Raw genomic sequence first — 23,224 nt, 5'->3', positions numbered from 1 at the left:
AAATTCAAATATCAAGTGTATAAGAAAAAAAATGGGAATGTGAATTTATAAGTAGGACCTGTTTTTGTTCCCTTTTGAAATAAACATAGATTTATACGTTTAGTATAATATATATACCCTTTGATTATTAGCTTTGCCAAAGCTTATGGAATATTAAAATACAGTAATAGTAATACATACAACCTAATTTGATAGCCAAATTTTTGTCAAGTTGTGATTTGAAATTAGCATCAGAAATGGAAGAGAAAAAGAAAACGGCATATAAGGGAAGTGATTTTCTCATACATTTTTGGGAGTTTTAACGAAAAATCCTCGGTATTGTTCACTTTAACGAAAAACCACATTTTTACACTAAAAAGTCAATTCTGGTACTATTTACTTTACCCTTTATTTTGTCCTTATCGTTAAAACTCAAAGTTTTCAAGTATTTTTCATTAGTTTTCCTTACATTTTTTAGCATCTCATTGCACACTTCTCTTTATTTTTATTCATCAAAATGAATAAGTTAAACGAAACAAACAAACATAATTAAATATAGGTGTGTGAAAAGTTAAAATAGGTGTGTACGCTATCATTTCCCATAAAATTCAGATCATTCATAAATAGTGATAAGAGGTTAACTAATTAAGTTGAAATGTCAAAACACAAGAATATAACAAATGCCTTGCAAACACGTACCCCACCTAAGCCAATTAGTAGGAAAGAAACACTAATTTATTAATTGGAATGCATTACCCCTCGCCTATATGCTCAGTCCAACTCAGTTGGTTGGGGTCTCTTTCTGGTAGAAGCCGAACTAACAAACAGTACTACTCATTTTTATTTTTATTTTTGAATTTAATTTATGTAGTAGTGATCAGCTGCTTGCTTAAATCTCGTGCCTAGGATCACTTTATAAGAATCATCACGTCTTGTTCTCTTGCATGTGATCCTCCTTCCTTCCCCTATTAATTCCTCTCTTCCCCGCCAAACCTCTTTTCTCCTCTCCTCTGAGTCCCTCCATTACCTTCATCCACCACTCTCAGTCTCTGTCTCTCTCTCCCTCCCTCTCTCTCTCTCGCTGGTCGACCTGCAGACACCCGTTTGCCTAATATTGACTCTCTATTTGTATTTGATCATCATAGTGCAACATTTTCTGCAATTATGATACCTCTTGGGCAGGAAAACAGCATGACAAACACTCCACCTAACAATCTACTCTCTAATCTGAACCGGCCTGATCAGAACTGTTCGGTTCAGGCCGAACCCTCCGCTTCGTCGAGGACTAATGTGAGCCCATGTTTGGCTGACGACATGCCGGACCAGCCCCGACCAACCTCGCACAGGGCTTCAATTTTGCACCAGTCGTTGCGCCCTATAACACTTAAGGTTAGACTTAAGGGCCAATTATTGATAATTCGCATTGATATTTTATGAGTAACTTTTTAATTAGATAATTTGACATGTTATGTGGGTAAGTATGTAATAACTAAATTGTTGGAGAAAAAAAAAATAGTGGTACTATTATAGTAGTTATTAAGCTAACATTTGTGTAATATATGTATTTAATTTGACATTTCCCTACAGTTTGAAGATGTTGGATACAGCATTAAGCTGCAAGCAACAAACGGAGGTTGTGTTGCTTCACATAAGCCAAAACCAACACGCACTGTACTCAATGGAGTGAGTGGAATCGCTTTACCGGGTGAGCTATTCGCAATGTTGGGGCCATCCGGGAGCGGCAAGACCACTCTCTTGACCGCCCTGGGCGGCCGCTTGCCAGGTAAAATCTCTGGCAAGATAACATACAATGGCCAGAACTTCTCAAGCTCCATGAAGCACAACATCGGCTTCGTTTCGCAAGATGACGTCTTGTATCCTCACCTTACTGTTCTGGAGACCCTAGCCTACACTGCCTTGCTAAGGCTGCCCAAGCAGCTTACAAAAGAAGAGAAAATTGAGCAAGTCGAAACGGTGATAATGGAGCTCGGGTTGAACCGGTGTCGTGATACTGTAGTTGGTGGGCCTCTACTACGAGGCATTTCGGGTGGTGAGCGAAAACGGGTCAGTATTGGGCAAGAGATGCTTGTCAACCCGAGTCTTTTGCTTTTGGACGAGCCCACTTCTGGGCTCGACTCAACCACGGCCCAACGTATCATCACGACGTTGCGCAGACTGGCCCGTGGTGGTCGGACGGTGATCACCACCATCCATCAGCCGTCAAGCAGGCTATACAGGATGTTTGATAAAGTAGTGGTGTTGTCGGACGGGTACCCAATTTATAGCGGGCATGCTGGTCGGGTCATGGAGTATTTCGGGTCCATTGGATATGAGGTCGGGTTCAATTTCATCAACCCGGCTGATGTCTTGCTTGATCTTGCTAACGGTATGAAATTTCTTCTCTCATTATTAGCGTTGCCTTTTTTTTTTTTTTAGTTTCTAGCACTAATTATCAAAATGTGGTAACTATGCAATTTTTTTTATATATAAAAACATTAAAGATTCTGACATTCTACATTATCAAAATAACATTTTACTTTAAAAAAGAAGAAGATTGGATTGACAATCTTTAATTAACATATCGACATACCAAACACGGATAAGAAAACATTACTCACCTTACCTAAAGATATATTTCATATACGCAAGTCTTAATTAGTACATGTCAACCTCAGGGCTTACCCACAAGTCACAAACTAGACATATGATTAATGTAAGTTTGAGGAACTTTTAAAACTTAATCATTCGGGTACGAGTCCATTTTTCACAACAATATTAGTGCGTGTGTGTGAGTGAGTGGTCCACAAAGAAAATGGTTTCATCGCACCGACGGCTCCGTGAATACAATAGAGGGCAAGGGCAGACCACGACTCTTAATCTTAGTCGATCGCATTTGGAAAGCACAAAAATATTGAAAGGAACCTTTCAGCACTCTCTTAGCCAAGGAGGATTCACATGGACATGTGGACTTGTTGCCAACCCTAAAACCTAATCCCAAATTAGGGTTTTTTACTTTTTATCCAACAAACACCAAAATTAACAACTTTCTTAAATGCTCTGATTCATTTAAAAATATAAAAATTTGGAGTACTCGGTACTCAAAGCACCAAAAACTTTTGCCAAAGTCAATGCCACAACTACAACGCCTATATGCATGTCCAAACTTGTACAGTCTGATTTAACCCCTCGTCTGAAAATATCTGTTTTGCAATTTGCATCATTTTCATTCATCTGACAATTTTTTTAAAAGAATTTTAACAAAAAATTTACGGTACTATTTATTTTAACGAAAAATTATATTTTTATATTAAAATATCAATCATCGTTCACTTTACACTTTATTTTTTCCTTATCGTTAAAACTCTATATTTTCAAACCATTTTAATTAGTTTTCTTTTTTTTTAACCACCTAAAATCGATGGAACGATGAACTCGTAAATATCGAGTTGTGGACAGAGAAATTTACAAGCAACTAAGATGTCAAAGGTAGTGTTATTCCAAATCAATTATGAGATGTCATATTATTAAAACATATAATACATTATTGACTTAAGATACAATTTCATCAGTGTCCAATTGCATGTGAGTTTGATGAGATCAAAACAAAAACAAAATGAAGAACTTTATATCACCATTCACCATTAAGAAATATAAATATAGTGGGTCATACATTGTTTTCTTTCTTTGAGATTTAATCCTTTTTTCCGTGATGATTGGTTTAATAAAAATCTCTTGAATATTTTTTGACAAGCAGGTATAGCACCTGATGCAAAACAGGATGAGGAAGTAGAGTATAATGGCAGATTAGACCACCAAGAAGATCAAAACACAACCAAGCAGTTCTTAATATCTTCCTATAAAAAGTATCTATACCCTGCATTGACGACAGAGATTCAGCAAACTCATAAAGACACAGTTGTTTCTTCTTCAAGAACACCATCATCCAGAGGTAACCTCCAATCAATAAGTCTCTATTTTTCAACTAGATTTTCCGCTGGAATATTCATTTGTGCATGTATATGGTATGTAGGTAGTGGAAATTACAAATGGACCACCAGCTGGTGGGAGCAATTTAGCGTTTTGCTGGAAAGGGGTTTAAAAGAGAGGAAGCATGAATCTTTCTCTCGCTTAAGGATTTTCCAAGTCATGTCAGTTTCAATTATTTCCGGTCTTTTGTGGTGGCACTCCAACATTTCGCATATACAAGATCAGGTACTCCAATTTCCTCTCATCTCTGCTCGTCTGTTGAAGATTTCTTTTTCAGTAACTAGTTTTTGTTTTTCTTTAAAATGAAAACTGACTTCAAAAACCAGGCTAGATTTGGACTTATAATAAGAAGCAATACTAACAAAGTAGCTTGAACAGGTGGGACTTCTTTTCTTCTTCTCCATATTTTGGGGCTTCTTCCCTCTATCCAATGCCATATTTTCATTCCCTATGGAAAGACCAATGCTGATAAAAGAACGTTCCTCGGGCATGTACCGTCTCTCATCCTATTTTTTTGCGCGAACGGTTGGTGATTTGCCAATGGAACTTGTTCTCCCAACAGTCTTTGTAACAATAAGCTATTGGATGAGTGGTCTCAAGCCTTCAATAGTCACATTTGCACTAACCCTTTTCATTGTTCTTTACAATGTGCTAGTCGCCCAAGGCATAGGGCTAGCACTAGGGGCCATTCTAATGGATGTGAAGCAAGGCACAACTCTGGCTTCTGTGACAACGCTGGTGTTTTTACTTTTAGGCGGATATTACATTCAGCACTTGCCGCCTTTCATAGCTTGGTTGAAGTACATTTCGTACAGCCATTACTGCTACAAGCTTCTTGTGGGAGTACAATACTCGGTGCATGAGGTTTATGAGTGTGGGATGGGGGTGCATTGTAGGGTGCTGGACTTTCCTGGTATTAAGTGTGTAGGTCTTGATAATATGTGGATAGATGTAGCTGCATTGGCTGTGATGCTGGTGGGATATAGGGTTTTGGCTTATGTGGCATTGAGGATGGGCCAACCTCACTGACTTCTTGAATCTTGATGATGATAGATCAGAAACTGACATGCAGCATATTATTGCAGCAAGAGAACTTGATGACATACGTTCGGATATCCAGTTTTATCGAGTAATCGAAGGTTTTGAACTGATATTGTGAACCAAGATTTCATGTATGCTGGCTGGAGAAATTGTAATGAATTGTATTCCGTTACAAGGAAATGGATATGATGGTAATGATAAATTGTTAGATTTGTTGAAAAAAACTCAATTTGCTGATGAAATGCCTTATTCCATTATCCGAACAAAGAAAAAATATATAAAATAAAAAACCTTAATAACAAAAAGGTTGTTTACATAATATTTCGGTTCTTTTCAAAATATTTCGGCAGATATTGACGGAACTAATTTAATTGAAACGAGCTCGACATAATCGACCCAAAGCAGTAAATTCATACCCAACCCAATCTCAAAACCCATTTAATAAACAGGGAGAATTTTAATCTGTAAATTTTCCAGTCAAAACTATCACAGTCTCTTCTTCCTAAACTCCCATGTCCTTCCCCTTTATGTGTTTGCCAAAGTTCTAACTTATGATCCTAATCCATGCTTAAAAATGGGAAAGGGTGAAAATGTGAATATATTAGACGATTTAGTAGCAAAGATTCTTCAAGTGAAGCTGGTGAAAGAAAAAAAATGAAAGGATCAAAATAAAAACTTCCTCAACCCCACACCGAAACCTAAGGGAGTCGATTTCAAGTTCTTGATCGAATTGTATCTAGCTTCGTACAAATGTACGTAGCTAGGTCTTCCATATCCGGAGCTCAGTTTCTTGAATTTGAAGGCTATATACCAGTTTTTCTTGGGGATGCTACATGAGTTTACTTGAACCACTTGGACTTGTTTAGGTGAAGTAACCAAACCGTCATGTTTTAGCAATTGATCAAAGTTCAGAAGTTGTTACTGTTGGAAAATTCAAGTTTATGAGTTCTCGGCCGTTAGGAATTAGAGTGTCATTTAGTTTTTCTTTATGAATAGGATGCTCAGTAAATCGTAGAATAACAAGTTTATCAAGATGTAATCGCTTCGAGTTATATAACCGTCTCGGCAGCGTTTCTCTATTTTTTATTCATAAAATATTCTTATCGTTTTATATTGTCTATGATTTTCAAGTGTTACATAAAGCAATAAATGGTTCTGCAGTGCTGCAATATGGTGTTCTGGTAGAATGGTGCATTTCATGAGCTTGGCTCACTTTTTACTTGCTTCATGCAGTAAAAAGTTCTGCAGTGCTTCATATTTGAAAATGTACGCGCCTAACCTTCAGACAATTATTGAATTGCAAATTTACCAAAATTTCAAACGAGACGCAACCATGTTAGTCCACATGCATGGATTAATGTCTACATAATTTGAAAATGTACATAATTTTTTTATAGAAAGTGTTTGTACTTCTCTGTAGGTTTAATTAAGCATATCAAAATCAACTATCTACCAATACACGCACTCGAATACGCATCAAATGATGTCAATTTACATATGTCTCGATTAAGCATCCGATTCAGCACCATCTCCCAACAGGCCACCAGTCCATTTTATCCCCCCTTTGCTCATGTGCAATCACATCTTATTCACCTTATATCTGCTGCAAGAAGGTATTCTAATTCCGTGTCACAATTATGAACTTCGACTATAAAATGGTTGAACCCTAGTAAAGGTAACACTTGAGGCCAGACAACAGGAAGCAAACAGTTCAGCGTGTAAGATTAACAAAACCGAAATGGCATCACTCAAGCAAGAGAAACCTGCTGGCACTCAACCCACTGCCGGGCAGGCCAAGAAAGAGCCTGCTCCAAAAGCTTGTGGTACCACACCCAAAGCTTGTGCTACCACACCCAAAGCTCCAGCCTCCAAACCCGACCCTAAGGCGGCTGAGACAAAGCCTAGGGAGCTTAAGAAGAGGGTAAGTGCCTAAATACATCGATGCATATATTTTCATATTTATTGGGCACCAAACATGTGCTTATTAACACCTTAATTTTTGTTTTGCGACGGTTTTATCAGACAACAGGAAGCAAGCCTGCAGCCAAGAATTAGACGAAAGAAACGGTGTGAGGCGAGGAGTGCACGAAGATGCTGAATCACCGTGGTCCTCCATATTCTGATAATAATATGTCTCTCCTTTTAGGCTTGGCCTGATAAATAAAAGAGAACTTTATTTTAGAGGAACCTTTGCTTGGTATTTGCTTAAACTACATGAAATATTAATTTGCAAACATAAAGCATTCAGAAAGGGGTTCATAAATATGAATCAAGTGCCAGAATATGAAGATACTGAGAAAGTTTAAGTGTTTAACCGTTTAAAATATATATATAAAAAAAAAAGGGCAGATTCTGTATGTTTTCAGTATCCGAAAACCTCCAAAAAGAATCGGCCATTTACTTTCTAATATTAGACAATGTTTTAAGTGAATCTGAACAACTTTGATCACAAGGATCACAAGAAATTAAAGATATCAAAATTCAATAGAACTGAAGTTTCTTGGCGCAAATTAGGGGTTTGATTTTGTGCTAAAAATTAAAGGATGACTAGTCCAACAGATAAATGCCAGAACTGAAGGCATGTTGAAAGTAAAACATAAAATAATATGCTAAAGAGAAATTGATAAAAGGTGAAATAGAAAGCAGATTTATGAGATTAAGCGGCATTAAATTTGCGAACTTTGATGCATCGTATGACCGGGAAATATGAGAGACTCCGCAGTGCTGTATAAGCTGTCATGAAAAACAGGCACCAAGCTTTATTCTTCTGTTTTCTAGTTGGCTAAAGATCCTTTGCATATACCGGCCTGTTGTTGTTCGATAAAATCAGATATATGCAACCCAATAAGTTACAATATCTATGCAAAAATCAAAATAGGGAAGAAGAATAACAAGGACCTTCATTCATAGCCAGTTTCAATGTTTGTGTGCTGCTAGCTGTTTTTTTTTGACTCATGCTTCCTGCACTTACTCAAATTAAATGCTTCTTCTCTGTGCTAGCCGAAATGTGGTTGCAACCACTGGAATAATGTAGTGTGTGTGTTCAAAAGTCTAAAGCTGCTGCAAGTAAAGACTTTGAACACCTTCATTTATTTTGCATGGATAGATTTCAACACTAGCTAGGTTTAGGAAGTCTTTGTTTGCATTTGTTTATTAAAACCACTTGTGTGGTTCTTCTGTTTTTGCAAGTATAAGAAAGCCTTCCCGTAAGGCTCTTTGTAATCCCATTCCATTTTCAGCAGTTGAGTTTGTAAACTCCTTTTAATATATCAAAGTGCAAGTGTTTTGCCGAAGCTTGTTGTTTCCCTCCTTTCTCTATTTCTTTTGTCCAAATTTACTGAGAGTGCTGTTGAATTATAAGTGTTGAGCTGAATAGTTTAGAATAAGATGTCTTAAATTGGTGTATCCACTTGTGCAAAATGATGCAAAGTGTAAAGTTCTATTTAGTAAAAGGCCATGAGTGCCATGTGTTGATTGATCCATGTAATTAGATAGATGAGTGACTAAGATGAAATGTAGTGTATGTGTGGTCCCAAGTTAAGGCCAACATTTATGTAAAAGCATGTTTTGTGCTCACCTTTGATATATAGTGAAAGCAATCCTCTCTGCACTTTAAGCGAGAGTGAAAGAAAGAAACCATTCAGTTTCCTCTGTTTTCATTTTTTGTTCTCTGTCTAGCTCTCTCTCTCTAGATCTAAGCCAGTGAATTCATATACACTAACATGGCCTCAGAGCCAGGTTGGATTTAACAATCTGGGCGTAAATCTGTGAAGTTATTGAGCTCAATCGAAGCTCTCTTTAAGGTCTGTGAAGGTTGTTGATTCAGATCAAAAACATGTCTGGATCTGGAGGCTCGGAAGTGAGGACTCCAGTTTTCTCCGATGAGAACTACGAGTTCTGGAGAATTAAAATGGCAACAATATTCAAATCTCTTGGGTTATGGAATCTGGTAGAGAAGGGGATTACAACCTCCAATCTGAAGAAGAAGGAAGCTGGAGAAGCATCAGAGGATGATGAAGAAATGGTATCTGTTTTGATGAAAGACGCAAAGGCTTTGGGAATCATTCAGAATGCAGTCTCGAATCAAATCTTCCCACGAATCGCCAATGCCGAGTCAGCTAAGATGGCATGGGATTTGTTGTATGGAGAATATCATGGTGGTGATCAGGTACGATTTGTGAAATTGCAGAATCTTAGAAGAGAATTTGAATATGCTAGGATGCGAGATGATGGGTCTTTATCTAGCTATCTTACACGGTTGAATGAACTAATTAATCAGATGAGAACATTTGGTGAATCTCTGTCGAATGAGAGACTTGTGCAAAAGGTTCTGATTAGTCTTAGTAAACCTTATGATTCTATCTGTTTGGTTATAGAAAACACAAAGTGTTTAGAGACTGTAAAATTGCAGGAAGTAGTTGCAATCTTAAAGAGTCAAGAACAACGGTTTGATCTGCATATTGTTGATACTACTGGGAAAGCATTCTCATCTTTCTCAGTGAGTTCAAATGAGCAAAATAGGGGCGAAGGTCAATCTGGTTCATCTCAGTTCCAGAAGAATTGGAATAAAAAGGGCAAGAAATGGGGTTCAAAACCCAAGTTTCAGCAGAAATTTCCTGCTAATTTTGCACATAATGCACAGTCAATGGGTCAGATAGTTACAAAACCACAGTGCATGGTATGTTCTAAGTTTCACTTTGGAGAATGTAGGTATAAAGGGAAACCTAAATGCTATAACTGTGAAAAGTTTGGACACTGGGCTAGAGAGTGCACAGTAGGTAAATCAGTGCAAAAGGCAAACAGTGCTAATCAAGTTGAGATGACAGGGAACTTGTTTTATGCAAATAGCACAATCACTGAATCAAAAGTGAATGGAGAATGGTATGTTGACAGTGGTTGTAGCAACCATATGACAGGGGATTCAAAGTTGTTGATAGACATGAAGACAAATGTGGTTGGCAAAGTTCAAATGCCCACAGGAGAACTTATGAATGTGGCAGGTTTTGGTACATTTGTGATGGACACAAGCAAAGGCAGAAAGTATGTCAAATAAGTAATGTATCTACCTGGTTTGAAGGAAAACTTGTTAAGTGTGGGTCAGATGGATAAACACAGTTACTACCTGGTATTTGGGGGAAAAATGTTTAGTATCTTTGATGGTACTTCATTGGATTGTATGGTACTCAAAGTTGAAATGAAAAAGAACAGGTGTTATCCTTTGACACTGATACCAAATGATCAGGTTGTACTAAGAGCAAGTATTTCTAAGTCTACTTGGATATGGCACAAGAGACTAGGCCATCTGCATTTTAGAGGTCTTCAACAGCTTAAGAACAAAGAAATGGTGCATGGTCTTCCAGTTTTAGAAGAAATGGATGAAGTTTGTGAAGGTTGTCAGTTTGGGAAACAGCATAGAGAGTGGTTTCCAAAGAATCAGGCATGAAGAGCAAGCAAACCTCTAGAACTGGTGCATGTAGATCTTTGTGGTCCTATGCAAAATGACTCTCTTGTGGGCAACAAATATTTTATGCTTCTTGTAGATGACTGTACAAGAATGATGTGGGTTTATTTTCTGAAATAAAGTCAGATGCATTGATCTGTTTTAGAAAATTCAAATCCATGGTGGAGTTACAACGTGGTTTTAAAGTAAAATGTCTGAGAAGTGACAGAGGAGGTGAATTCAACAAAATGTGTGAAGATGCAGGGATTCAAAGACAGTTTTCTATGGCTTACACTCCACAACAGAATGGAGTGGTAGAGAGGAAGAACAGAGCTGTAGTTGAAATGGCAAAAGCTATGCTTCACGACAAAGGACTACCTTACTATTTATGGGCAGAATCTGTACTCACAGCTGTCTACATACTGAATAGGTGTCCTACAAGAGCTCTTGGAGAAGTAACTCTATTTGAAGCATTCAGTGGTCGAAAACCTGGAATTGCACATCTTAGAATCTTTGGTTGTTTGTGTTATGTACACACACCAAGTGAGTTGAGACAAAAACTAGATGCAAAGAGTGTCAAGGGCATATTTGTAGGTTATGTAACCTATGAAAAGGGGTACAGAGTGTATGATCCCCTTAGTAAAAAGCTTATACTCTCAAGGGATGTAGTGTTTGATGAAAATGCAGCCTGGGAATGGAAGAAAGCTTCTGAGAATTATGTAACTGTGTTGAATCATAATGAGTTATCCGAGATGCCTAAATGTATTTCATCAGGGACAACTCCAGAAGGTAATGACTATGCTTTGTCACCAAGTCTGGTATCTTCTCATGAATCTGTAAGTGATGTGAACAGCAGCATGAGAAAGACTCAAGCCTTTGATCACACTCCATTGAGATGGAGGAATCTGGATGATGTTTTAGCACAATGCAATCTTTGTATTATGGAACTTGAAAAGTTTGAAGAGGCAGCTAAAGATGAATCATGGATGAAGGCTATGGAAGATGAATTGTCAATGATTGAGAAGAATGCAACATGGGATCTAGTGAACAGACCAAGTGACAAACCTATAATTGGGGTTAAGTGGGTATTCAAGACCAAGTTTAATCTTGATGGGACAGTTCAAAAGCATAAGGCAAGATTGGTAGCCAAGGGATATGCTCAGAAACCAGGTGTGGATTACAATGAAACGTTTGCACCTGTAGCTAGACTGATACAATTCGGACTCTAATTGCCTTGGCAGCTCAGAAAAGTTAGAAATTATACCAACTAGATGTGAAATCTGCTTTTCTAAATGGAGTACTCGAAGAAAAGGTTTATGTAGAACAACCAGATGGGTTTGTGATCAAGGGGAGTGAAGACAAGGTGTACAAGCTTCATAAAGCTTTGTATGGTCTAAAACAGGCACCAAGGGCCTAGTATAGTGAAATTGATACCTACTTTGCTCACTGTGGGTTTGTGAAAAGTCAAAGTGAAGCTACTCTTTACATCAAAGCAAGGGGATGAAAAATTCTAATTGTTTTAATCTATGTGGATGACATAGTGTATACTAGAAATAGCACTGAGATGTTGAAGGAGTTCAAGGAAGACATGATGATAAAATATGAGATGACAGATTTGGGACTTCTTCACCATTTTCTTGGTATGAGAGTTATTCAAACTCACACAAGCATATTTATCCATCAAAGAAAGTATGCTGCTTCCTTGTTGGATAAGTTTGGTTTGAATGAGTGTAAATATGTGTTCACACCTCTTGTTTCATCAGAGAAGCTATGCAAAGATGATGGCAGTGGTTCAGCAAGTGAGGAACAGTATCGAAGAATTGTGGGAAGTTTGTTGTATCTCACAGCTACTCGACCAGATATAATGTATGCTGCAAGCCTTCTAGCTCGATTCATGCACTGTCCTACAAACAAACATTTTGGAACAGCCAAAAGAGTGCTTAGATACATCAAGGGAACATTAGATTATGGTTTGGAGTATGTAAAAGGAAAGAATGCAATGCTAATCGGATTCTGTGATAATGATTGGGGAGGATCTGCTAAAAATAGCAAAAGCACTTCTGGTTATGCATTTTTTTTTGGCAGTGGAGTGTTCTCGTGGGCCTCTGTGAAGCAGAATTGTGTAGCATTCTCTACTGCAGAAGCAGAGTACATCAGTGCCTCTGAAACAACTGCTCAAGCCATTTGGCTTAGATTTGTACTTGAAGATTTTGGTGAGATGCAAACTGAAGCAACTCCAGTGCACTGTGACAATGCAGCTGCAATTGCAATCACTAAAAATCCAGTTTTTCATCAGAAAACCAAGCACATTGACAGAAGGTATCATTTCATCAAGAATGCACTCCAGGAAGGGATAATCGATTTGGTGTACTGTCCAACAAATGAGCAGGTGGCAGACATATTCACTAAGGCTTTAACAAAGGATCGGTTCAACTATCTCAGGGATATGCTTGGTGTGAAATCAGCTCAAAACTTAAAAGGGAATGTTGAATTATAAGTGTTGAGCTGAATAGTTTAGAATAAGATGTCTTAAATTGGTGTATCCACTTGTGCAAAATTATGCAAAGTGTAAAGTTCTATTTAGTAAAAGGCCATGAGTGCCATGTGTTGATTGATCCATGTAATTAGATAGATGAGTGACTAAGATGAAATGTAGTGTATGTGTGGTCCCAAGTTAAAGCCAACAGTTATGTAAAAGCATGTTTTGTGCTCACCTTTGATATATAGTGAAAGCAATCCTCTCTGCACTTTAGGCGAGAGTGAAAGAAAGAAACCATTCAGTTTCCTTTGTGTTCATTTTTTGTTCTCTTTCTAGATCTAAGCCAGTGAATTCATATACACTAACAAGTGCAACGTGAGAGGTGTGATAGAGTTTGTAAACTTATCACCCACATATTTTGGTATTGAGTTAGTAAACTTCTAAATACCAACAGTTAAGACAAAGAAGAAATGCATAACGATCTCCATTTCTACAACTCATACAAAAGGATCTCCTTTTTCTCATAAAAAATGAAACTAAGAATGTATGGAAATGAGCATGCATCTCAGCCCTTCCCTTAGAGAATGTTGTATATACTGTTGAACTATAAGTATTTGAGCTGAAAATGAATTAGAATAAAAGCTTTGATTTAATTGGTGTACTCACTTATGCAAAGAATGCTAAGTGTAATGCTTTAGTTTTATGTGTAAAAGGCCTTGAGTGCCATGTGGACTTAGATCCTAGTTATTAGTTAGATGAATGGTTGTGATCCTTTGATCTGATAAATTGATCCAACTCATCTTTTGTTAGCTGTAATATTCCCTACTGCACGTTTTGTGTGTAGAGGAGAATGAGAAAATATCAATTTAGTTCTGTGCTTCTCTGTGACTTGCAGAAAGAGTAGCATTCATCCTTCAGTCTTATTTTCCTTCTTAAGAACTACATACCAAAACATCAATTTACATTAATGTATACTGTCACCATACATAAATTAATAATTTAAATCACTTTGCGAGGACCTGGGCATAGCCAATTGGACTAGATAGAGAAGTCTAACCCCTTTGCACCTAAGTTCGAATTTCCATCCACGTTGTTTAGATTAGATTAGAGTATTGCTTGAATAATGTATGTTACACTGTCACTTAGCGGGTTTTCAATTTTGCCAATGGATGTGATTTTTGAGCCCCAAAGACTAGTCTTCAACATTTAGTTATGTAAATATTGGCATATTACTTAATTTTACAGAAGTTTCGTTGATCGGATTAGGAGCAATGGATCATAGTAGTTTTTCCTGATTAGTGTAATTTCACTACTAAATGCACTTACTATTACATAATGGAATTCCAGAAGACCCCAAAAGTCCAAGAATCACACAATTATTTATGAAAAGAATCATATAATTAGTTCTTGATCGCATGTTATTCTTGTAAAATGTCATTCACAACCCATTTGGCGAAATTCGATCTCTCATAATTTCAGTATATATCAATAAGCAAGCAAAAGCATCTGATGCCAACAGCCTTTTAAGTGCAGCTATGCTTTTTTTGCCAATACCGGTTATTCCATTCTCTTCCAAACACCTTTTATCATAACTTGTTATTCTAATTCCATTTCTACACTTGTGCCCTGCACTTATAAAGAGGGTAGTTTCAGAAGCAGCCAATATTCACAACACACACATTAAATTTTTCGTATATTTGCGAGAAGAGAGTTAATTTAGAGAAGTATGGCATCAATGAAGGTGGATAGGCAAGTCGGCACTCAGCTGTTTGGGCAGGCCAAGAAAGAACCTGCCGTTGCCAAGGCTGGTGATGCCAAAGCTCCGGCATCTAAAGCCACCCCAAAGAAGGCTGCAGCCGCACCAAAGTCTCCGGCACCCAAGAAGAAGGTATAAATATATATATATATATATATATATATATATGTTATCAGTTACTTTCACAAACACCATGGCTTCGTTTTTGCTTTTCCGTCATCTTCTTGCGTCATGTTAATTTGGTTTTACTAACAAATCGGTGATAATTGACCAGGGTAAAGGTGGCAAATCTGCAGCAAAGAACTGACCAAATTGCTGATGAGGCATGCAGCAAAAGAAACGATTTCATTTCGTTTTCTCGTAATATTTTGTGTTTTTGGATTTTGTAATCAGCAAGGTGTGTAAGCATGGTAACTTTGATGTAATCCACGTAACCCATCCCAATGAAATAAAAACTCGTGTTTAGCTATGGAGCTGGTTTTGTTTAGAATCAAACTCAAATAAACCGCAACGAAGGCATGATCTGAGATTACAAAATTTAAGCGAACATGTTCGAGTAAATGAGCTGATTACGTGCAGTTTAAAAACTATTTCACTTCAAATTACAAAATATAAATTGCTAACTGATAGTTTGGTATGAACAAGAATAAGGGAAAGAAAATCTTTGATATGAGACGAGAATTGGATAATTCTGAAGGTTGCAGAAAAAATAAGGGGTAAAAACTTCACGTGTCATTAATGATATGTACAAAATGAATACAATCAATCACCAAGAAACTCAAAGGTTTTAGGGTTGATAAATGATTAACAAAAATTGGCTAGAACGGGCTGACACGGTGAGCCAACTTCAACATGCACTCAGGCACAAGGCGCCTTCTTGGCGGAGCCACTGCATCTTTGGCGAGAGCCTCTAAATCACCTTCATGAATGATAGCTACTAAATCTTCAAACATATCATCTCTACCACCACGCATTGGATCCTGAACAACACATCCACCAACTAAATTTAACATATGGAACTCTTCTTTTTTAAGTTGTTTCTTTCTTTCCTGGGGAGAGGCCCAAGAGGGGGCTTATCGAACAGGAAAATGAAAAACTGGCATGAGAATTAAAAATGAACCATCTTCAGTGCTCCCTTACCTGAAGAAACAAATCCGTATGAGTCTTTCCTTCATAAAGAATCGACTCAGCTGTCACTCCAAGTCTCTGAAGAGTGTCTGCAAAATTCTTGCTGCACAGAGAACATGTTTGTCAAAGACTCTGGCAATAGAACCATATTTCTGAAGAGTATATTTTCCACTCTAATATAGTGATATTAAGCGATATGAAACTTAAATACTGAACTATAAGAGTTTATTTTTGAAGAGCCAACTATAGATTTGCACTATTTCGATTCAAGAAATAACTGCAGGCAATCAAATAATTCATTTCAGGGGAACGTATACCTGGCATCTGATGGTATGGAGTAATCTGCAGTACCATGAAACAAAATAATAGGAGGTAGGAGAGAGGCAGCATTTCTAACATTCTGATCCTGAATCATGAGTTCTGGAGAAAAACGTTGCAAAGATTGTTCTCCTTCCATTATGCTGCGAGAGGTTTTTAAGTCATAAAAATTAAATGCAGTTCGAACTTAAAACTATGAGAGTATAAGAGCATATGTATGATTAACATTTTAGGAGACCAAGAAGCCCGTACCCTAAAAAGATTGAACGATAAAGACCTCGGCGGTGGAAGTGATCCACCAAGTTAAGCAAATTGTACCTGTTTGGAATCAGAAAACTCAGAACTAACAAAGATACATGAAAAAGTGCAGAAGGTGAAATCAGAAACACAAGATTGAATAAAGAAATAGGTATGATTCCTTGCAGAACTCTTACATTCGAATTTAGAATGAAAGAACAAAGAAATAGTCATAATAATCTTAAACTGTCATTACCCTCCAGACAAACCAAAGTAAGCCTTTATCTGGGAGAGACTCCAAGAAGAGCTCTCTCCTTCGCCGGCCTCCTTAATTGCCTGGTCAACGAGGGTGCAGGCACCAATATGTGCACCAGCCGATTGTCCCATTACATAAACCCTGCACAAACATAGCAGGAAAAACACCAACTTTTAGCCACTAGGATTGCCTCCACAACGGAAAAAATTATACAAACATAAGAAAAGATTTTGTTACCTATTTGGGTCGCCTCCATAATCAGCAATATGATTGCACACAAATGAGATGCCTTGAGAAGCATCCTTTACCATATCACTGATAGTACCCTGAGGAAAATTTCTGCACGAAGATGTCAAGTCAATTAACTTTTTAAGAAAGACTCAAATCTCCGTGTATTTAGTAAAGAACTTCAGCAGAACAGAGTTTCATTCGGACACCCGACATCAGTTATTGTAGTATGTGCGCTTGCTTGAAGTTTAAATATTCACCTGTAATCTATGCATGCCACTATGATGTCTCTTTCTGATAACTGCTGTCCTAAAAGAGAACCCCATGCTTTGTAACTGCATTACCGAAAAACATGTTAAGAATAGATAAGCAGGAATCTGTTGTGAGAACAAGGCAACTAAGATCATATTTGAACAAACAAACCAAAACTGTGACACTGAATTTATTCAGTTATAAGGAATAACGGTACCCAGAAAAGTGACCTCTCAGCCACACTGCTTAGATTAACATTCTGAAAACCAACAGAAACGTACACTACTGCCAGCTTAGACTTTTCATGGAATTATTAAAAACTAAACTGCCAAGGAGCAACATCACTCACCCAATAATCCAGGCTCCACCAGTTACAAATGCAATGACCGGCTTTGGCCCATCGCTATTTTTGGGTAGATACAGATCTAGCCTGCAGAACAAAACTTGAGGTATTAATGCTGCAACACAAATGAATATTGTCCTAAATACATAAAAAACATACATTCGTATCCTACCTATTTCTTGGTTGATCGCCATAAACTATACCTCTGCGAACCTGACGGGAGAAGAAATAATAATAGCCAACTACAAAAAGAAAGATGGATTAAGTCATGCTCCCCTGGATTACGAGTACTCTATGTCATGGTCATGATAATGCCTACAAATTTAATGTCTGAAATGGACCAAAAAAACATGTATAATATCTAAAAGGTATGCAAGAGGTGAAGCATAAATGTATGAAAGTAACAAACCTTGAATAAAACCTGGCATAAGTAAAAATGAATAGCAACCAAGGGCGAGAAATCTTGTAATCCATCTGTAGCCTACCCTGAATAAAAATATACGATCAGGAAGCATCTAACCACACGGATAAGTTATATAAAGAATCTCGAAGAAACAGTACAAGCTATATATCTGATTTCTTTTTACAGAACACACAACAGAAGTGACTCTGAAACCAAATCTTCTCTCTTTCTAATGTGAAATGTTTAGGAGGGTGTTGGTTCTTATGTGAGCATAATCGCTTGACGCTCGAGTTTCTCTAGTTACATGAATGTAAAAAGACCATATCTGATTTCTTCCAAATTTCCAATCAATAATTTCATCCAAATTTCCACCAAAATCTATTCAATTAAAATTTTATTTCTCAAGATTCTCATCTCAACCCAACATTTAATCCAATTTCAAAGGAGATTCAGCTACCATAGTAATTTTCCTACAGGTCACTTCGAAAGATACAATTTTTACACGTCTAACTCATTTCAGACCAAAATTTAAGACCTTTAAGTTGCAATCCAAATGACAAAATGGTTATTCAAAAACATCTAAAAAAAAACAGTTAAATCATCAAATCCAAACACAAAAAAGAAGAGAAATTTCGAGTACCCAAGATATTTTAACAGCTTCAAACTCAACCGGGTCACCAAGAACGTCTCGGCAGCAGCGTGCTCCACATCGCCGGCCAAGGAGTGGCGGCTACCCTCATCGGAGTGGGAAGAAAGGGAGCTGTCGCTGGCGGTCCGGCGCCGCCGTTGCTGGTGGTTGTTGGCAGCGGCAGCGCTGGCGGTTGTGTAGCTGGAGACCCTGGGGAGAAGGGGCTTCAAAGGCGTGTTCTTTTCTTCATCCTCGAAATTCGAGTACAAGAGAAGCCGGGTTGTTGGGTCGTCCTCTTCTTCTCTGCGTAGCGATTTCTCTGAAGGGGGGTGATATGTTATGGGCAGAATCTGTTGGGATGGCATTTTGTAGAGACACAAAACTTGGCAGCAAATCCTGATGAGCTCTGTGCTTTGTGAATAACTGTATTAACTGACGGTTTCCCCCTTCTGGGAATTTTTATTGGGGAGTGGGAAAATCTGGGGACTTGTCAGATTTGGAGATCAACAGGAAACGGGAGAAAAGTAATCCATTTTCTCAAAAACTGCAGTGTTCATTCTTTTTGGTATGCAGAAGCCAACCAGAGAGAGAGAGAGGAGAGAGAGGAGAGAGAGAGAGAGAGAGAGAGAGAGGGAGGGGGGTTGGTGAAGGCCAGTTGTGTGCCACGTGGGGTGCCGTGATGGGCTGTGGAACTTTGATTTTGGAGGAGTTGGAATTGGTCGTTTTCCATTGAGTTTTCTTATTTTTTGTGTTCTCCCGTGTCTTTTTTGTTTAGCTTTGTTTAACTTTAACGGCTATGAGTGTAATAAGGAGCTGTTTGTCTTTTATTTTGAACACGATATCTCGTTTTCACTTGAGCTGCAAACCCTTGCAGACTTCACTTTGAAGCTAACATTTTGCTTTCTATTGCAATATCTTGCCTGATGAAATTTGGAATGAGTGATTTGTGGTTTCTTTCGACGCATCTTTGATGAAATAGATTCATTAGATAAACAACTAGCAATAAACGATAGAATAAGAGTAACTTTTATTTTTGGATGAATTGAAAGAACATAACTTGAAACAAAGGAAACTTAAACATGTAAATCAAGAGATTAAATTTGGGTTTAATCATGCAACCGAAATATCAATAACGTCAATAATATAAATGACATGTTAATAATTTATAACACGTCATTATGCGTGTCTGTATTGAAAGACCTGAGTCGACCGTCAATATTGAATCTCATCCAAGTTTTTATGTTAAACGAAACATTCCCTAGGTTGGATAGCTCTACAAGTGCTTGGATTACAACGAAGGTGTACATGAGTCAGCATTTCTTGGACTGTAGTCAATAGCATAGCAGTAGCTGGGTCGAAAATCATGTGCCAATTTTCTTGGAACAACAAGGAATGGTATTTTACTGGGTTGTCACTTCCAACTGGATAACTCTGTTTAAATGGGCTGGTCCAAGTAAATGGGCTTGTGGACCTGAATGAGTTGAAGGGTAAGGGAGTGAATCTGATTTTGTCTCTATGAAAGCAAAGCACTTGAATAAACCATAACAATAACCATGTTTCGTTGCTAAAAGAAGAGCAATTGAAAAATCAATTACAAACAGACATGTATCTGAATAATTGAAATTAAAAACAATCATAGGACGGAGCCACATGGAGACTAGGGTGGGTGCAGGCCCATCCTGAATTTTATTTATGACATTGTCTGTAAGGTATAAAAGCAATGTGCATGTGGCCTATTAGAAATTTGAGTTTGAGAGTTCAAGCAATTTTAAGTTATGCCCTTACATTTGTGATTGAATTTAACGTGTTAATCTTTTCTTTTTCTTTTTTTTATTAAAACTCGTAAAGAAGTTATGTTCTTATTATATAATAATCTTAATACTAACTTTTTCAAACACTTTTTAAAGTTGTATCGTCGTATTTGATTAAAATTTTCATTGCCAAGAATAAAGAAAAAATGTTAGCTTTTCCCCAATTGATTATAGGGGTGGGTTCAAAAAATCGAAAACCGAAAAAAACCGAAAACCGAACCGGACCGAGACCGAAAAAAATCGAACCGAAAAAAAAACCGAACCGAAATTGTCAAACCGAACCGAACCGAATCTGACCGGTTCGGTTTCGGTTTTTGAGGCTCGGAAACCAAACCGAACCGAACCGAACCGAAATATATATATATATAATTTTTTTGAATATTTATAAATAGTTTATTCATACAATCATAACAAAACAGAACTTGTTGCCAAGTTGGTTTCAGTGAAACTTTACAAGCATGGAGGCATGGGTTCGAACCCTCATGCCTCCAGGATTTGTGAGATTTTTTTTAATTTTTTAACAAAACCCTTAACTTTAACCCTAACCCTCCTCCTCCTTATTTTTCATTCCGCCTGGCCTATTAATATGAATGTGAACTTTCATATTTCCTTTTTTTTTTATAATAATTTTGGAGGGAGACAAAAAAAAAAAAAAAAAAAAAAACCGAAAAAAACCGAAACCGAACCGAAAAAAACCGAAAAAAAATTGAACCGAACCGAACCGAACCGAAATTTCGGTTCGGTTTCGGTTTTGAGAAAAAACCGAACCGAAGCAAACCGAACCCAGCCCTAATTGATTATATTTGCCATATTTTATCTAATTTATTTCATATGGAATAAAAAGGCCCCTCCTAGAATGAATTTTTGACTCCGCCACTAGATACTTGTCTATTTGTGATTGGGTTTTAGCAACATTTATTACTTTTTTTTTTTTAGCAACGACTATTTGTGATTGGGTTTTAGTTGTGATTGGGTTTTAGCAGCATTTATTACTTCTTTTTTTTTAACAATGACTATTTGTGATTGGGTTTTAGCAGCATTTATTACATTTTTTTTAGCAACGAAGCATAGTTCACATAACAATAATAGGAATTAACAAAAATCTTAATTCATGGTGGCTGACAGACTTCATTCATTTATCATATTTTCTCATTGTGACAGAGTGATGTTGGCACGCTCCTTTAGCCATTCATTTACATTCTAAATTGAATATCGAAGTTTTTTTTTTTCTTTCTCTATAATCGTAAAATAACTGAGTAAGTGTTACAGGAAATGTGGAAAAGCTAAAAATGAGTCCCAGCTGTTAACCAGCCAACCATAACACACCATATTATTGCACAGAGACCCTAATTGGTTAGTTCCATTATTCAACAAATGTGCATGAAAATAATCATGCATCCACTGTGGCTACGCTGGTAACTATTTTGGTCAATCCCATCACTCTTTTTTGACAAAAATAAAAGCAATGTATGTTGCAAATTGCAGATGCTCGATTGTGTTGGGCAGCATTTTTTTATTTTTTTTCCACAAAAGAATCCAAAAGAAGGTTGTGATCGAGTGATGAGTAAAGCAGATGGGGTCCTGAATGCCAATAAATAAGAATTATGTTAAATCAACCAAAAGATTAGATTAATAATTGAACAGATGGATGATGGGGTTTTTAAAACGCTATATCACTTTTCTTAGGATAAGTACACTCCAATAATGCATCTCCCATTTGCAGATCACTAGTTCATATATGCACTTCCTGTGTGTGGTGGTAGCTGTCGAGTAAAAAATAATCAAGAAAATTATAGATACAACACATGTACTTTTTGATTAAAATGATAAAATTACTTTCGAGGCATACTGAGATTCCCACGAGCATGCAACGGACAATAACGGCTCAATCAAGGAAGAATCAAAGGTGATCAAAATGATATTTATTCAAAACCCTCTCATAACTCCTCATCAAATCCTCACTCAAAAGGTAACTCCCAATTTTCCTATTCAATTTGGGATTAATTGCCAAGTTAATTGCAAGATATTATTTCACATAATATCTTGCAATTACACTCACAATTTGATCATATGTGGCCGGCCCTTATTCTCCAAATAAGGCCGGTCACTTCCTTATAAATAGCCATGTTTTCCCACTAAAATGCTAGGCCATTCTCTTCCAAAAAATTCCTAAACACTTTCTCTCTCAAATTCTAACTTTGGCATTGGAGATTCTTCGGTCAAAGCCCTCCCTATTCATCATGGGCTCGTGAGGCTTTTGGCCTTAATCTTAGGTGTTATTATTTTGTAGGTGCATTTTCGTCAAATGAGAAGATGGTGTAAATTTGCATCCACAAATTGGTGCTTTCATTGAGAGTTTGATTCACACGCTCGAAGAAGACTCTCGCATTCAAAGTTTCTCATTTTTCGTTCGTTCGTAAATTTTTCGTACTTTCTTATTCTTAGAATCTTTTAATTATTTGAATAAAGGTAAGGAAAAAAATACAATGATGGGAAATTCAAAAACCACAACGAACAGAAATTCCTACGTTTAAAGATCCGGATCGAATGATGGAGGACGAGACATAGCCTTACCACGACAATCCACGAGGCTCAACATGATGGCAAGAGAAGCAACTTTGCCATCACGGAGCACCACCACCATGGCAGCCACAGAGACCACTGTGGCAGTAGGGAATGAGTAAGCTCCGTGGCACCAAGCCCACGAAGAGCAGGGAACAGCTGCGCTAGCAGCCCATGCCGCAAGGCAGCCGAACCAGGCCCGTCATGAGCCAGCCTAAGCCACTACCTCAGCAGCGCAAGCCCAAGGCGCATTGCAGGCCCAAGCCACGTTAACAATTATCTTGATCCAAGCCACTTCCTTATCAGTGCAGATCCAACCCATTCCCGTGGTTCACTTGGTGATCCCGACTGGTCCAAAATCGGTTCAACCGTCCCA

The 23,224-nt window shown here is 37.6% G+C and overlaps 2 protein-coding genes and 2 long non-coding RNA genes across 5 annotated transcripts; 3 read left to right on the top strand and 1 right to left on the bottom strand.

Annotated features, from left to right (window-relative positions):
* The first annotated feature begins 812 nt into the window (after positions 1-812).
* LOC137738121 (ABC transporter G family member 21-like) lies at positions 813-5,197 on the top strand. Of its 2 annotated transcripts, XM_068477747.1 has the most exons (5): positions 813-1,368; positions 1,567-2,365; positions 3,734-3,928; positions 4,010-4,191; positions 4,345-5,197. In XM_068477747.1, exons 1-5 carry the CDS (start codon positions 1,144-1,146, stop codon positions 4,993-4,995), a joined length of 2,052 nt encoding a protein of 683 aa, XP_068333848.1. In that variant the 5' UTR covers positions 813-1,143; the 3' UTR covers positions 4,996-5,197. The 2 variants fall into 2 exon arrangements, with proteins under 2 accessions (XP_068333848.1, XP_068333847.1); XM_068477746.1 differs by having other exon boundaries at positions 3,734-4,191.
* A 1,533-nt stretch (positions 5,198-6,730) lies between these two features.
* LOC137738279 (uncharacterized) lies at positions 6,731-7,188 on the top strand. Its single transcript, XR_011068882.1, has 2 exons — positions 6,731-6,928; positions 7,030-7,188. It is a non-coding gene; the product is annotated as an uncharacterized lncRNA (long non-coding RNA).
* A 7,355-nt stretch (positions 7,189-14,543) lies between these two features.
* LOC137736858 (uncharacterized) lies at positions 14,544-15,151 on the top strand. The gene is made up of 2 exons (XR_011068805.1): positions 14,544-14,814; positions 14,957-15,151. It is a non-coding gene; the product is annotated as an uncharacterized lncRNA (long non-coding RNA).
* A 178-nt stretch (positions 15,152-15,329) lies between these two features.
* LOC137736857 (probable isoprenylcysteine alpha-carbonyl methylesterase ICMEL1) lies at positions 15,330-19,070 on the bottom strand. Its single transcript, XM_068476158.1, has 11 exons — positions 18,488-19,070; positions 17,854-17,930; positions 17,617-17,686; positions 17,451-17,531; positions 17,110-17,184; positions 16,859-16,960; positions 16,622-16,762; positions 16,381-16,446; positions 16,128-16,271; positions 15,823-15,913; positions 15,330-15,662 (listed from the first exon to the last, which is right to left on the bottom strand). Exons 1-11 carry the CDS (start codon positions 18,838-18,840, stop codon positions 15,501-15,503), a joined length of 1,362 nt encoding a protein of 453 aa, XP_068332259.1. The 5' UTR covers positions 18,841-19,070; the 3' UTR covers positions 15,330-15,500.
* Positions 19,071-23,224: the final 4,154 nt, after the last annotated feature.

Source organism: Pyrus communis, chromosome 6 (assembly GCF_963583255.1).
Source record: "Pyrus communis chromosome 6, drPyrComm1.1, whole genome shotgun sequence".
Lineage (NCBI taxonomy): Eukaryota > Viridiplantae > Streptophyta > Magnoliopsida > Rosales > Rosaceae > Pyrus > Pyrus communis.
This window is presented reverse-complemented; position numbering and strand designations above follow the sequence as displayed.

Bases quoted from the DNA above. Each gene is read 5' to 3' on its own strand.
- LOC137736857 (XM_068476158.1), bottom strand. From the start codon at position 18,840: ATGCCATCCCAACAGATTCTGCCCATAACATATCACCCCCCTTCAGAG. The intron at 17,687-17,853 runs GTTTGTTACTTT...TTCTTTTTGTAG, and splicing joins TATGCCAGGTTTTATTCAAG to TTGGCTATTATTATTTCTTC. The intron at 16,961-17,109 runs GTGAATATTTAA...ATCTTCGTGCAG, and splicing joins GTGGCATGCATAGATTACAG to AAATTTTCCTCAGGGTACTA.
- LOC137738121 (XM_068477746.1), top strand. From the start codon at position 1,144: ATGATACCTCTTGGGCAGGAAAACAGCATGACAAACACTCCACCTAAC. The intron at 1,369-1,566 runs GTTAGACTTAAG...ATTTCCCTACAG, and splicing joins TGCGCCCTATAACACTTAAG to TTTGAAGATGTTGGATACAG. The intron at 2,366-3,733 runs GTATGAAATTTC...TTTGACAAGCAG, and splicing joins CTTGCTTGATCTTGCTAACG to GTATAGCACCTGATGCAAAA.